At 35.0% G+C, this 16,122-nt stretch overlaps 1 protein-coding gene across 7 annotated transcripts in view; it reads left to right on the top strand.

Annotated features, from left to right (window-relative positions):
* LOC121427258 (titin homolog) overlaps nucleotides 1-16,122 on the top strand; it is a 53,751-nt gene that overhangs the window by 9,869 nt on the left and 27,760 nt on the right. For 4 of the 7 annotated variants that reach the window (XM_041623586.1, XM_041623588.1, XM_041623589.1 and 1 more), the window contains exons 5-12: nucleotides 3,365-3,443; nucleotides 5,364-5,445; nucleotides 5,869-6,064; nucleotides 6,934-7,098; nucleotides 8,495-8,588; nucleotides 11,372-11,440; nucleotides 11,983-12,206; nucleotides 12,605-12,787. In XM_041623586.1, the coding sequence (XP_041479520.1) occupies nucleotides 3,365-3,443; nucleotides 5,364-5,445; nucleotides 5,869-6,064; nucleotides 6,934-7,098; nucleotides 8,495-8,588; nucleotides 11,372-11,440; nucleotides 11,983-12,206; nucleotides 12,605-12,787 (1,092 nt within the window). Of the gene's footprint in view, nucleotides 1-3,364; nucleotides 3,444-5,363; nucleotides 5,446-5,868; nucleotides 6,065-6,933; nucleotides 7,099-8,494; nucleotides 8,589-11,371; nucleotides 11,441-11,982; nucleotides 12,207-12,604; nucleotides 12,788-14,585; nucleotides 14,631-16,122 lie in introns of all 7 variants that reach the window. The other 3 variants (XM_041623583.1, XM_041623587.1, XM_041623590.1) reach the window with 1 other exon arrangement.

Here is a 16,122-nt window from a genome sequence, read left to right on the forward strand (position 1 = left end):
GGTGGCATTTCATATTTCCCTCCCCAGAATTCTGATTAGGGACATCCTGGTGTCCATAAGGGTACATGACTTGTACATCTGTAAAAAATAAATACTTTGGATTAATTTGGGAAATGATTGATTCTTTTCACCAGCATAATCTGACAAAATCTGTTTTTTAGCTGCTTTCCATGAAATTCATACTTGAAACTTTATAGTTTTGAAATCAAATTCTAAATCTTTGCCAATCATTTTGACTTTCTAAAAGCTAGCAACATTGGTTAATAGGCACGCTTATCTTAAGAATTAAAGGATGCAGTGGGAATAGCAGAGTGCTGTTGGACTGCTGTGTTTAATTTCTTTATTATATCCCGAAACAAAGCAACGCAATCGAGAACCAGCCGCGCAGTTTGCAAAGCATTTACTCTTCTCCTTATTTCCTTTTTTACTTGGCATTTTAAATTCTCAATATTCCCAAAAGAAACAAGCTGCAAGTAGGTTTGCTCTTTGTATGTTAGCTTTGCAATAGCTGATTCAAGAAATGTATAAATATATGTTCATATATTTTTCATTGTTTCTTCAAATTTGAGTGCGTTTCTGCTCTTAATTCAATGATGTGTGTGGAGATGGCACAATCTATTACCCATCTATCTTACTGCAATCCTTATTTTTTGCATAAAAAATGCCTGGCAAAACCCTTGATTTCAACCCGAAAAAGTGTATCTAAACTCATATGAAATCCATGTACCTGTTCTTTGTATTGATTTGGTTTATCCCTATCTAGGCCTGGGTATTTTGGGAGTTCATATGGCGTGAGGGGGGAGGGGGCCTGCCCCCCTTTATATCTCCGCAGTCGACCGTGCGATCGTGCCGAAAATTGGCATGCGGGTTGCCTGGGACATAATCTACAAGATTGTATAATAATTTTTTTCATGAATAATTCTAATCATGTGAGTGGCTATTATAAGTGATTATGCTAATTGATGCATAATTAGTATGCAAAATCATACTTTTTTCTTCAACTCCCTAAATAAAGCTCCAAATGTACTGATTTTTGGTATAGAAACTCTTTGTGGTGTTCTTAGCAAGTGTACATGAAAAAAATTGCGATATCAAATCATTTTCTTATGTATTATATTGTTTTTTGCAATTTCTTATGTATTACTCTGTTTTTTGACCTTTTTTTTTCATTGTTTTTTCAATGAAATTTGTTTGGGACTCTTCTGTGATCATAAAAAGCATAAAATAAATACATTTAGACCAGCAAAACTAAAAATAATCATGCATTTATGAATTTTGGTTGAAAACACAATTTGCATTGACTCTGTACACAAAATCACGTTTTTGAGCAATTTTTGGTCTGACATGCACTTACATAATGTTGTGTAATTTCGGAACCACGTACCCGGGTGACACAAAATTGGTCTCAAAAGTTGCGCAAGACTTAAAAGTAAAAAGTCAGCGAGCGGCGCAGTAAAAAAAAATTTGCGCGGCAAAAATCTTTGAAGAGCGGGGCTCCGAGCCCCCCTCCCCCGGCCTACATAGGGTTATATATATCCCAAGTTTGCCCTCCCAACAAGTACACCAGACCTCTACATTATGTAATTTAGGATTATAATTTAATAGCAGTGTATGATTCAGTTTGCATTTCCTGTACCCCTTTGTAGCCTATTAGTGAGGGGTGTGACATTGAAATATTCTTCAATTTTTCACTGAATCAATTATTTTCTTGTTGAGGTAGTTTTACTGAATAATTGTAAACCTACATATTATTACAAGAGAAGGGAGATTAGCAGGAGTAGAGATGTGGCGGAAAGGCGGGGGGGGGGGGGGGGGGGGGGGGGGGTTTGTTCTCATTCCGATCCCTAAACAATGCATGACCTATGGATACAGGCACAGTGGCATCTTGATCGGGGGGGGGGGGGACATGGTCATATAAATAGATTGATAGGGTGGAAATGAATTATCTCTAACTCTAGGGGAGGAAATGATTACTTGACCGTTTGCATGGAATACTGTTAATTAGTTCACAATCTTTTATTGAATCAGGAATCGAATCATTACATCAGGCTACTTTCTTGGCTAATTTTGTTCTATAAATTTCCTCTGTTTTGGTATGAATCCTAATGAACAGGGAAATCAAAGTAATTGAAATGGGTAATTTACTGCTTTATGGCTGCTGAACATAAGGAGATTTGCAAAACAAAATACTACTACATGTTTATTCTCCTCCGTTTAATGTACAATGGACTATACATGCACATTGTGAGTGCAGCCGACAGTGTATACTTAAGATTTTTGAGAGAAGCACACAATATTTGTTTTACTTTTGGAATTTAAATTGAGAAAAGAAATTCAGCTGGAATGGATTTGGATGAAAGTTTTGAATTTGTTTATATTGAGGATATTCCACATGCATTGGTAAGTATTCCATGTATATTTCTTCAATTATTGATGTACATGTAGCTATTAAAAAGCAATGTCTTAAATTGTTAAAACCCTTGAACATATATACACACAACGTATTTATGCATGTTGTTCAGTAAGGCACTTTTATATCCACGTTATCACAGATATGTACTTTGTGATTAGGAATTTTTTTTAGCTCCGAAAAATGCCAGGAATTTCTCAGTGTGAAAGTAAAATTACAGAGTATTCTCAAAATATAAGTTATTACATGGAGGTAATTTTTATATATACTAAGCTAGAATAGTTCTTAGAGCTGCTAGATTAATTTCTTTAAGAAAGACTATTCTCATACCTGTCAAAATATGAGGCCTTGTTTTGGAATTTCACCAAGTGGTTATACAAATTTAATTGAAGACTATTTTTAGTCAGATTTCATGGAACTTTATCAGATCTACCATCTTGGACAATAAAGCACATCACATTGGAGTGAGCCTTGAATTAAAAGAGAAAATATAATCTGTTAACAAAATGAAAAACAAAACTGTTGTGGATTTTTATCTCAAACTTTTAAAGAGTAATGCATCAATCCAATTTGAGTGTAAGAAAGGGATAGCACCCTACTTATAAAGTTCTATGTACAGTACCCCCAACTCCCTGCTTTTAATATCTTCTTTGGAAAGTACTTTTATAGAAGTGAGAGATACATGTATCCTGATATAGCATCAGCAGCTGCTGTATATGACTACTCAGCTGAGATTATTTATTCAGTTCTTGACAAGTATCTCAAGTTGAATTACTCTGTAAATTTATATATCTCCTTTGATATGTTGTCGATATAGACAAATATTTCAATGTAATTGGAGAGGTATCTTGGTTAAGCAGTAATAACTATTATACTGTATTTGACCACTTATCAATGGTAATTCATTTATTCCTTGACCTGCATTATATCAAGTCTTTCCAATCAATCTTTCAGGGATCAATGCCACCTGGGTCATGCAGTGATGAAGGGAGTGGTAATACGTTTGTATTCTCACAAAAAGGAGACAAGACTGGTAAGAAACATTCTCAAGTTGTTGTGATGCTTGATGATTCACGTTTTATCCGACAGTTGCCATGGTATCATTGCCTCACGACCAACCAGAATCAAGGAAAATTGTCAGATCTGACAACTTTTCTGACAGAAACATTGGCGGCGGAAGCCAAAAAATTTAGGGGGTGTCCACCTGAAATTTTGGGATGGACACAGGTAAAAAATTGGACAAGTGCACCCAAAACAGTTATCAACCTAAATTTTAGGTGTGGCTTACCAAAAATTTGTGAAAAGCAAAAAAAAAAAGTAAAGTCATCAACCTAACTTTTAGGGGGGGGATAATCATGTTTCAGGAGGAGGGTCCACGTGAATTTAGGGGGGGACGCAGAAAAAAAATTGACAAGCAAAGGATATCAAAAAAAAAATTAGGGGGGGGACCATCCCCCCACCTAAAATTTAGGGGGGGACACGTCTCCCCCATCCTCCCCCGCTTCCGCCGCCTATGGACAGAAATGTTGATGAAACACTCCCCTGAATCAAGAGCATGATGCATGGTGAATGGAGGCAATTTGATGCAGAGTTGTGTAAAATAGTTTGGTGGAAAATTATGCACCTTATCAAAACTTCAATCCATATTTTGATAAAGTTTCTATTGGGGATCTAATTCAGTATCTTTCCATTTCTAATCATTTAATTCTGCATAAAAATCTCTTTGAAATCCACAGAGTAGTGGACTTTAGCTATGATCTTGCTAGGTGACTAACATGATGTACCTTGTAAAAAGTCAGTGCCATGTCATTTTGCAGGAAACCTGCTATAAAGAATCTGTGGCCTGTATTCTGAAGTTGGGTTTAATTCAAACTCTCACTCTCCACATGGCCTGTTACGCACTCACGTCTAGGAAAATTGTCAAAAAGGGTCCAGTTTCAGGCATTTGGGTGGCGTTGATGTCTTTGGCAAAAAGGGTTGCATTTCACCACCATTCCGTGGTAAAAGGCTAGCCTTTGCTCTCTCTCTTCACGCCATTTAGGGTGCTAATTTAGCTTTGAAAATTATGTCATTTGGGGGTGCAAATTTTGGCAAATTTGAAGAGACCCGGGAGCAGATCTAAGCCATAAACACCATGAAGGGTGATTTGAAGGGATACAAAATAATCCTTGCACATGCTGGCGTGGCCAGCGCAGCACTTATGAGAGTCAGATGAGCTACCCCTGTACATTCCTAGCTAGTCTCTTACACCTTGCTCTATACTAGGCAGCATGCATTATCCACAGGTATCATATCAATCGATTTCGATGTTTACGCCACATAGGGTATCAAATTAGGGGATTTCCTTGTTCACACCATTTAGATGGCTTTTCTCATGGGTCATGCAGAGCTGCCAAGTAGTACTGATTTTCAGTATTTAGTACTGAAAAGTGAGAAGAATACTGATAGTTTCATGTAAAATACTGATTTCTTAAGTTTCAGCTTTACATGTGGTCCTATGGTATTCTCTGAAAATACTGATTTCCTCACCGAAATACTGATTTTCAGCTTTAAAAATACTGAAATGTTCTTTTTCTGGTTGGTAGCTCTGGTCATGCCATGTAGGGTTGCAAATTTACTTAATGTCATTACGCCATTTAGGATGAATTTCTGAGGTTGTCGGACACGGATGGATAGCAGCCCATGTGGAGAGTGACCCCCCCCCCCCACGGGTCCGAAGTTCCGGTTTAACTATGGATAGCCCATTGTGACATAAATCTCTTACAGTAGAGGTTCATTTTAAAAATTGGCCTTGCCCTCACTTAAGAATATTGAAATTAACATCTCAAATGCAGTACATATAATTCTCTAAGCTAACTTCCATTTTGGAAGATGAATCCCAACAGGAGTACACCATTTATGAAACGGCGCAGTTTCATCAGAAGTGACTTTTTTCTTCCACCCTTCCAATTAGATCATCAAATCGAAGAGGATTTCAACAGTGACTCCACAGAATATGAAGATGTTGAAGATATCGATTTAGAACAACCTCAGCAGTAAGTACATCTTGGTATCTTGGTATTTATCCATATATTTAATTAATCATACTTACTTTACAGGCATGGATGGGACTTGTTGCAATTTCAGCAGTCTGTTTCCTCCTCCTGATAACACAAGAACTGTTTGATTGGTCATCTTCAAATCTACTCAAAGTTTGCATGTTGGAGTGACCACTATCTGCACCGTTTTGGGGTATCGAATTCTGAGTTTCAGGGTCATGAAGGTTGTTATATTAGATTAGATTAGTCCGTGGTTACTGCAAAACCATTTGAGTGATTCACTTAAAATTTGAATAAACTATTGTCTTTTATTATTACCATAATATATACATATATGTTTAAAAAGATTTGAACGATCTGCATATTATTTTACCAGTGATAGTACCTATTATTATGTACACCGATTATTGTTATATTCAGAGAAAAGCAGAAGAAACCGAAGGTGGACAAACTGGAGGAGTTCAAGAATGACCACAGAAATGAAGAGGACATTGACCTCATCGATAGGCTTCTTATGCTAAACAACTATTTCAGTACAATTAAGAGTGTTGGCAAGTGGGAAAAACGTTACTGCATAGCGAGGGATGGACAACTCTTCATCTACAAATCATATAAGGTAGGTTCTTTTAGTCTTATTACTCAGCACTATGTTATTTAAGTATTTCCTAGAAAAAAATGTTATAATTATACTTTTCAAATGCTATGCAATGACTGATTGAATAATTATTGAAATGAGACATGTATACATTGCTTGGAAAAATGCTAGAAACTGTTAAAATTCTCCCCCCCACAAGAAAAAAATAATAATATGGTTAGAGGAAAGGAAAAAAGTGAAATTAATTTGAAAAGACAAACAACTCTTGAGTATTGCTCTAACCATATTTGGAGAAAATAAAGATTGTCAAAGGAAATAGTTTTAAAAATTAGAATGCATCACATTAATTTTATTGATGTGGTCTCTCACAATTAGTTATAAAGGATCAATGAACTAATCAAAGGATTTGACAACAATTACACACATGTACAAACTGTACCGTTCAAAACAAATCAAAGAGGTTTTTTTATCTGAACACTAATTTTGAATAGTGAAAAATCTATGTTAATTATTTGAAATAGAAAAAAATACGAAGTAGAAGTCCTCTTAAAATTAATTTTGGTCAATTAAAAGTGTGCATGGAATCATCTGAGTAGTGCCAGATCAACTTTAAGATTTACATGTAAGGTTCAAATTCATTTGTCACTTTTATCTATTTACCCTAGAAAGTCTATGCATAAAATTCAGATTCCAACTACACCTGTATATGCAATTTGGCATTTTTTTATCCATATTTGTTATTGATATAAATTCCAAATAGATGAAAACATGTATTTACATAGTAACATTTATACAAATTGGCATCTTTCCAAGTATATTTGCTTCTAACGATGTTCAGACTAGATGAAGAGTAAGACGATTCATATTGGCACTATGCTTTCTCTTTATAGGACAAGCAATCGAAGGCCCAGCGGTTACCGTTGATGGGCTACAATGTGTTCTTACTAGGACAACAAGGTAAACAAGATCATGTGATCAGGATTGAACATCACAATATCAAACCTCCTATTCTTCTCGCTTCAGAGTCAGCTGAAACATCAAACAAGTGGGTTGCTGTGAGTATGATGATTACAGGATGTTATCCCTTGGATTGAATGGTAGCTCGAGCTAAAGCTGGGGTAATAATAGCAGCACTTTGTATCCTCAGGCAAAAAGTGCTTTATAAATCCAGCTATTATTATTATTATTGGTATATGACATTGAACAGAGGAGTAAGGGAAAACCCTTACTCTAAATTGTCTTTTTTCCAGATGTCATCTTTTTTATCTAATTTAAAGATTTCCTTAAAGAAAAATAGCAAAATCCATTTTTTTCTCAAGTATTTCTTCATTTTTAAATTTCTTATGTATTTCTATGTTTTTTCATCTTTTGTCTTTCATTGTTGTTTTTTTCAATGGAAGCTATTACAGACCATTTAACAACTGAATTAACCCTAAATTAATTAAGCAGACCAATAAGAAAAAAATATGTGTAATCACCTTTTTATGAATTTCATCTCCTTTAGACCTGTACACAAAGTATGAAAATGAGCCATTTTTGGCATGACATTGTCTCATAAAAAGTCATGTGACATTGCGATGATGTACCTGTATGGTCTCAAAAATTGCACAAGGCTTCAAAGAAAAAAGTCATAAATTTTGCGGTGCTATCTTTTGTATTTCAGAAATATCGCATGAAGCTTTGAAGGGGGGGGCATCATGGGCCTCAGTCCTTTTGGGGTTAAGCTTTCACATGGTCATCTTCATGTGGTGTTCCTGAACAAAGCAAACAACATTTGTGATAATAAATAAAATGTTGCCAAACAGGGCTATTGCTTTGCTAGTAGAATTTGATCTCTTGTGCTTGTAAAACTGGTTGATTTGTGCAATATCTAAATGCTGAATTGGTTGAAGTGGGAGCATAAGTGCCATTTAGAAATGAAGCTGTGTTCCTTTCTTGGTTTTAAGGTTTCTAAGCCTATTGAATGCATGTATTTATTCTTGGTTGGTTCTCATGTACAAATAAAAATAAGCATTGTGCATAAAGAAGCCCTTCTTGTTTTCTTCAATAAGTCCAGATTGCGCTCTCATTATTTCATTCCATTCTCCAGCTTCAGTTCTAAATAATTATGCAGTGATCTTGTTTAAACTCTTACATTTCTTGTTTACCATTTCATTTTATCCTTGCTTCACTTTTTTTTCCTTTATTAATCCTCAGTGTACATTCGCACTGTTTGTTTCTCCTCTTGCTTTTCTATCTCACATTTCTCTCAAATTTGCTTCCCTGTCACATCTCATTCCATTTCCAATTCATCTTCTGTCCTGCATTCATATATCTCTCTTGATTGCTCTCTCTCTCTCTTTTCTCTTTATCTCTTTATTCACTGTTTATATAATGTTCTTTTATCCTCTTCCCCCCCACATTTTCCCTACCTCCTTATAATCTTCAACTCTTTTTAATTCTTTTTTGCAGGTCCTTCAGAGGTATTCTACCATAAATCACACCATTGTTCCTGGAGGTCAGCAGGATGAAGAGGATGGAGAGGAAAGTCCAGACAAAAAGAAAGGTACGGTCAGTTCCCCCATGTCTGCGCGGTCTCCCTAGTCTGCGCACCCTCGTAACTGCGCGATTCTAGTAAAAGAGGATAGGTAATGAGCACAAACTTTACACATGCAATACGTAGACAGGTATTCATAAAAAAATCCGACTCAAAATGGTGGAAATTGAATTCAAGGCATTTCATGTGACAGCCTCATAATGCAGCCTTTGTCATCAAAATCCCTGAATCGTGTGCAAAGTGAATGGGTGCGCAGACATGGGGTACCATTTTTTTTTTCAATCTGAAAATGACTGCCCGAGGTTTTTTCAAGAAAATCCTATATTTTCTTCCATTTTTCAATGAGAAATTTGGTACACTTACTGTTAACAATATAAGGAACATTAATAACCAAACGATTATGTGAAATAAGATATTCATGTTAAATCTTAACTCAAATTGTTAGGTGCGCAGACTTGGGGCCCATCATCATATATGTTATCTATGAAACACTCCCTAATTTCAATAAGCCAGTTCATGGTTAGCTCGTGATCAACTTTTCTTAAATGACCTTTTTGATTTTCATTAGGATTAGCACTATCATTTTCAAATGTAGATATTGCGTAAACTTTACCTAGAGTATTAAAATTCTAAGAACAAAAGGCATTGTATAGACCAGGTGAATACATGTAGAATAGTACATCAGGGATAAAGTTTGGAAATCTGTTTTATTGTCTGCCTTTGGCACATTTGACTATTTTTAGGCTACTGTCAAATACCAGTGAATATGAAGGCTCTATTTATTACTCTTCAGCTTGGATGTGATGAAAAGAATATTTCAAAAGGAATACATGAATAATCATCAAATAAAAAATGCCTATGCCACTGAATTTGAAAACCATCTTCATGGTTTGTCTCAAATGACCTTTTACTGCGTGTGCGCAGTTTTACAACCGTGAACAGGCTTATTGATTTCAGTCAGGTACTTACATATACAACTCTGTTGTATTCTATACTCTTACCAAAAATGACATTTTTTTTTCAAATATGATTGTGTCTCCTCTTTTTAATCTTTAATCAGGTTTTGGGGCTGAAAATAATCATGTGAAAATACAAGAGTAAAATTCTCTTGGCAAAATGTAGAAAATTTCATCTGAATCTGATAACAAATAACATTTTTGTTTTAAATTTGTGACCTTAGTTACATGTACCCTGTCATGATCACTTTCCCTTTTCTAATGACCTGAAATCATAGTTATTGTATATGTTATGTTAATCCAGTATTTTTCATTTTTGGTGAAAAACCTTAATAGAGTACATAAATTTTCATATGATAATACATAAAAGAATAAGTGGGGATTAGGCATCATCAGCTTGCATAGAAATGCTTTACCGAAATAATGCAAAGCTTTAAAATTTCAGAATTTGTTATATTTTGGATGAAATTTTCAATGATTTGATTGTCTTTTTTACTTTATCTTCTCAAATCATGCTATTTACAGCCTTGAGTATCCATGTTGTTTTTATAATTTTCACATTTATTAGAAATGAAGGGGGTTACTTAGTTATACACTTCTGACTTTCCATAAATCCTTGAGATTCTTCTTATCATATTGCTTGTATTTGGTCTTTATGTTTTCTTGGTTATGACAAAGAAAATAAAAATTATAATGGTGAAAAGAACAAAACTTCAATTTCAAAATATTCCAGTCACAGTTAATATACAAAAGTATACTATAAAAATGATAACATGGAAAATAAAAACATCTGAGTCACAGTGGGCAGTGCTTGGATACTCATTTGTGATATGACAGGTGTTTTATAGACCACTTCATTGTCAAGTCAGTGTTATACATTGTATGCAGGTCAGTAGAAATCCAATGAACGGGACATCCTGATAAAGCTGTATGTCCTATACGGGTAAAAGAAATGAAGCAAATCATCTGATCAAAACTTATTAAACCATTTGGTTTTGTAAGCTTCACTGATTGAATATTTGTTTTCATTTGTCATAAGCTTGTTCTTAAAGCATTGGTCACTGGTCAAACCAGTGGTCATATATCGTCAGGAGAAAGGTCATTCAAAGAATTATGTACTCATCATTTACCCTAGAACCCTATCTATAGTCACCAACCTGGCCACTCCAAGAATTATGCACTCACCATTTACCCCCAAACCCTCTCAATACTCATCAAACCAAATGAAAATGTTTGTCTGGACTATAATCCCTAACTTAGGATTGAATGGAACCTTAAAACAGGTGTTTGTTAGTATGATGTCAAGTTATAATCCATGAAGGTCAAAATCATGTCACAATCTTGGAGTTATTTTTTTGATTTTCACATGTCCATGTCCAACCAGATTACAAGCACTTGCAGATCAGTTATCAGTTGCACAATACTGGTTTTATACAAAAAATATCTCACTGACTCGCTCAGCAACAGAGAAACTGGTACATTCACTCATTTCTTCACGATTCAATTTTGGTAATAGCCTCCGGACCAACCTCAGATAAAATATTTCCACTATACTTTCCCAAACCCGATATATTTTTATATTGTCTGGTCCTTGACCTCTGAATAGGCAGCATCATCTGAGCTGGATTTATGAATTCATATAAAGGGTATAAGAGCCATAATACAAAGGTTATTACTTAAGGTGGACATCCTTGTAAAAAAGGCATGAAACAATTCAAAATATGATCAAGTTTACATTGACTAGATTGTGGAACTTGAGTGTAGACATTTTGCTTTACTAATAAATGTTCATTCTTCTTAGACATTGATTTTCATACACTCACCTACATCTTCCAGGTAAATTGTTTCATCGAGAAAAGAAAGATGGAACTCCACAACTCACCATGGAAGGAGATGTATTATCAGGTAGGCTATTATATATATCGATCATCATTAGTCGTCCTTTACACATTAAGTGCCACTCAACTTTGAGTAATCATATAAGGATAGATATTTTGAAAATTATTTCTTCTACAAAAAAATTAGAACATTTTTAAAGGAGAAGCCTTCTTTCATGTTGCTTTTTACTGCATACATGGATAAAACAAATAGGGAACAATTAAGGATGCCAAAATATTTTTGCAGATGTCTGAATTGATAAAATAAAATATAATTTTCTTGAAATGTGTCTTTCCACCCTTGATTATGATGTCAGGAAAACGTTCCCAGTAATAACAAAGTCAACTCATTATCATTCAGAGAAGAGTCATGCTCTAGGATATTTGTAAATGAATAAATCTTATTTTACATGTATCATACATACCATTCCTCATTTATCTTATTCCACAAAGAAACAATTTTGTAGCCAAGTTAAGAATTCATTATATTTTAACATAACCTCATTTAGGTACAAATCTATCTTTTCTATCATAATTTTATATTTTGGATTATTTTCCCTGTCCCTCAAGGTTATGTAAACATTTTTGGGGCCAAGTTTGGAGAAGCGAAGATCAGACGGAGATGGATCTCTCTACATGATATGGTATTCTCATGCTCTGTGGCCAGAGAGGAACCTAAGAGTTTTAGCTTTAATATCAGAGGTATTGATGTCACTGCAGCTGATAAGAAGGAAGTCAAGATGAAAGGAGCATTCAAACTCAGCAAAGATGGAGAGGTCTACTTGTTTATTGAAGTAAGTGAAAATTGCTTGATTTGTTACTTATCAACTTACTTTTTAACCTACTTTATTGCTTACTTACCGACTTCTTACATTCTTATTTACTTACAATGTACATGTACTTACTACTCACGCACTTGCTTACTTACGTGTACATACTCACTTACTAATGACTTTCCTCTATTTGCCTTCTTACTTTCGTACTTATTTCTTGCTTACGTAATTACTTACCACCCACTTATTTACATTTACTTTCTTCTTACCTACATACTTAGTTAATACTTATTTTCTCTGTTACTTTTTACATAAGATTATCTATTGACTTTACTTTACTTAATCAATTTTATTATCAATTTTATTTTATGTACATATACAGTATGCCTACTCACTTCACTTTTTTCATTTATTTCCAGGCACTCAACATGTTAGATGCTGGACACCTGCTGAAGAAGCTTGTATCAGCCTCCATGAGTGCTACTACCAAGACAAGCACCGGAGGAAGACCGGCAAGCTCTAATGCAGCTGAGGAGAGTGGCATGGTGGCTAAGCTACTTGCTTCTTTTGAGACGGCTGCTGATCAGACGGATAACGCACAGGTAGGTTCATCTGTTAATCTCTTGATTGGTTTCAAAGGGGGAGTCCACCGTAATCATGTTGGATTCAATAGATAGACCGGACTTGTAATAATATTTTGCATTTATATAGTGCTTGACACAGCAGAAAGATGTCTTTCTAGATGGTATACAGATATTTTATTACAAATCACTGATTTGTGGATTACTCTTTACCTTAGTTCACCTGATTCTATTGAAATCTAAGCTGATTTTATGGTAGACTTCCTCGTATTAGTACAGGGAAAAATGAACTATTGATGTCATGTAGCCTGCATTTTAGTGCAATGTAGTTCATTGCATATCATGGGATTCAGTTTCAACGTGTTTGATTGTTGTGTGTAATTTTGCACTATATATTTTGCTTTTTGTTGAATACTAATTATGGTTTTATGTTCAATATCCTCAATCCGACTTACCTTAATATTTAAAAGTAAAGACGCAGAGCAGTTGGTTCTGTGAACCTGGACGCACTAACATCAAGCTTATTGATCGATTATTTTGCTGATTTGATAAGCTTTGATTGTTGTGTATGATCATTAAATAAAATTTCCCTGCGATCAATTGCTTTGCCTAATGATGCAGCATCAAGACCTATTGTACAACGCCTACTTAGCTTGTTGTACGCGATCAAATGGGAGGCTGAATGTCACACATTCGTACCGTTGCACACAAGACGTACCATCCAAAATGTACCGTCCAAAATGTACCATTGCACGGCTTTAGGAGGTGACGTCACAATGCGATTTCATTGAATAAGATGACAATGCGCGTACAAACCGCTGGCTAAATGCGCAATGCTGTCCAAGATCATGTGCGCTTGTGGGCCCGGCTTGTGGGATTTTGCTTTTTGCTTTCAATATTTTTGCTCCTTTTTCATAGATTACTGGAGGGAAAAACTCTTCTTTTTTCATATTTTCGCTAGATTCCGAGGCGTTGTACAACACAAATAGCGAATATTCTTATTCGTGCAATGGTGCGAGATTTCGCACTCATGCCTATTCGCTATTTGTATATTGCTCTGTGCTTTTTACAATTTTAAAGTGGTTCAAAGAATGTTGGGGGTTTATATTATATTTATTTTCAATGATGGTGGGACAAACCAGGCGCGGATCCAGGGGGAGGGGGGGGGGGCTGAAGGTGCGCTATCCTCCTCCCCCCTTTTCCGTAGGAATAAAAATATATAAAAAAGAGAAAGATCAATTGCCCTTTAATATACAGTAGGTGAAAACCTTTTTGGGGGAGGGGGCTTGTTACTTTTTTGGGGGATGAATTACTTACCTTAATTTCAGGTAACAACGTTTGTTTATGCTTATAAAATTTCCAATGGGTAAAATGTGCCATCACTTTTTAAAAATCCTGGATCCTGTAGCACTCCGTAAAATTTCAACTCTGGATCCGCGCCTGCAAGTAGATGATTTTTTTTTCTTGATGAACTCCCTGGTGGATACTAATATTGTGGGAATTTGTTTTTTCTGTTTTGTTTTCTGAGCCTTCATATTATATTCGTCAGAATTGTCACTGTTTTAGGGGCCATTGTTAGTATCGATGTAGATGATAACATTTATATGTCATCATAGGCTGGTGGAATAAAGCATGTTTATTTCTATACGAAAGATAAATATTATATTGATTTTGTTATACGGTATTTAGGAATACTCTGTTTTCCAATCACAAACGGTATATACTCCAAGATTGTTTATGATTTCATTTCCTTTGTTACTCACTCCAACCCCCTCTCCATTTACCTGTCCCCATTTTCAAATGGCATTGCAATATTTAGATCAAAAGAGGAAGAAGAGTACAATTACAAAATCAACTGAATAAGGTTTGTTTGCATGCGTTATACAATGTAACCCTGCATGGATATAGACACTTATAATTATCATTTTATATTATCTTGTTTTATCAGTTCTTAATAAGTTTGTTTTATGAAGGGAAAATATGACATATTAGGAAAAGGTGAGAGATTCACTGAATTTACTACAACATAATTATTTTCTGTATGGCTAAAAGGCTTACAGCCTGAAGGAATTGCAATTTTTTAAAGATTATTAGCTAATAAATCCTTAGGTTGGCTAAAAAGATAAAAGCCTTTTAGTACTTAACTTTTTATCATATCCTTTCTCTATTGATTGATTATTTGATTAGCTTTTGGATACATTATTTTTGAAGACGTTTACTTTATTTGGTGCCAATATTCAGGTAGCTCTGAAACAAATATCATTGTTGCCAAATCTAGCTATTGTTTAGCAGTCAGAATATACTGTTCGGCCCTAAATCATTTATGTGAAGACCCTCCTTTTAATATATTTTCAATTCAGTATGTAAAGCATTTTTTTCCTAGTGGAGAACTAATTAAATCAGTGTCTTTGCTTCAAATCATGTAACTAATCTTGATCGCTTTTAACAAATGATTGTATCCATGTCTCCATCGCATGTGTATGTACAATGTATACTGTAAATTATGAAAGTCTATCCCATATGAAATTGTAGTTTGAAATTATTACAGCTGGAATTTGAATGCTTTATATAAATCCACATTTGACATATTAGCATCATTAGATGTTATTTACAGAGGTGTTATTGGTAATAACCGTCTTCAAATGATTTTTCCTATCTATAAATTATATTTTTTCTATCAGGTATGCTGCAGAAACAAAACAACAACTCAGTTTGTTGCAAAAATGTACATGTTTGAGTGTTCCTTATCTGTGATTAGAAACAAAAGCTTCAGTCTCTGTATTTTGGTTGTTCCGCTGAACTGTGTTGGCTCCACTCACCCATACATAGACTGAAGAGTTGTTGGCTCGTACCTATATACAGCCAACGTATTAGCAGTAACGTTAGATCTAACATTCGGCGGAAACCCAATTTTTCTACGTTCTACTTCATTCTTGTATTGTCATTCATCCATTGGTGACAACGATGATCTTATAATTATACATATGGTTTATCATCTGATAGATCCACTTTGCAGAGTGTTCAAGGCACATTGAAAGAGGAAGAGAGGGAGGGGGGGGGGGGGAGGGCGGAGGGCGGGGAAGAAGGGGTTAATATGACAATTAAGAATACGGAGCATTGTTAAAGTACAGTACCTTATTATTGCACAAAAATTACTAAAATGGTAACTTTGCCATCCAATGGTAAACTTCCCCTGAAATCATTAATTCTGATTTGACATTTAACCTTTCTCTTTTTCATACCTACATATCTAAGTTTTATTCTATTGTGACTTGATATGATTGATTGTGATTATTTCGTTATGAATAAAACAAACAAATACAGAGAAGGTTTTCAACAATAAGTCAGCTGTCTAC

This window comes from Lytechinus variegatus, chromosome 14, assembly GCF_018143015.1.
Source record: "Lytechinus variegatus isolate NC3 chromosome 14, Lvar_3.0, whole genome shotgun sequence".
Lineage (NCBI taxonomy): Eukaryota > Metazoa > Echinodermata > Echinoidea > Temnopleuroida > Toxopneustidae > Lytechinus > Lytechinus variegatus.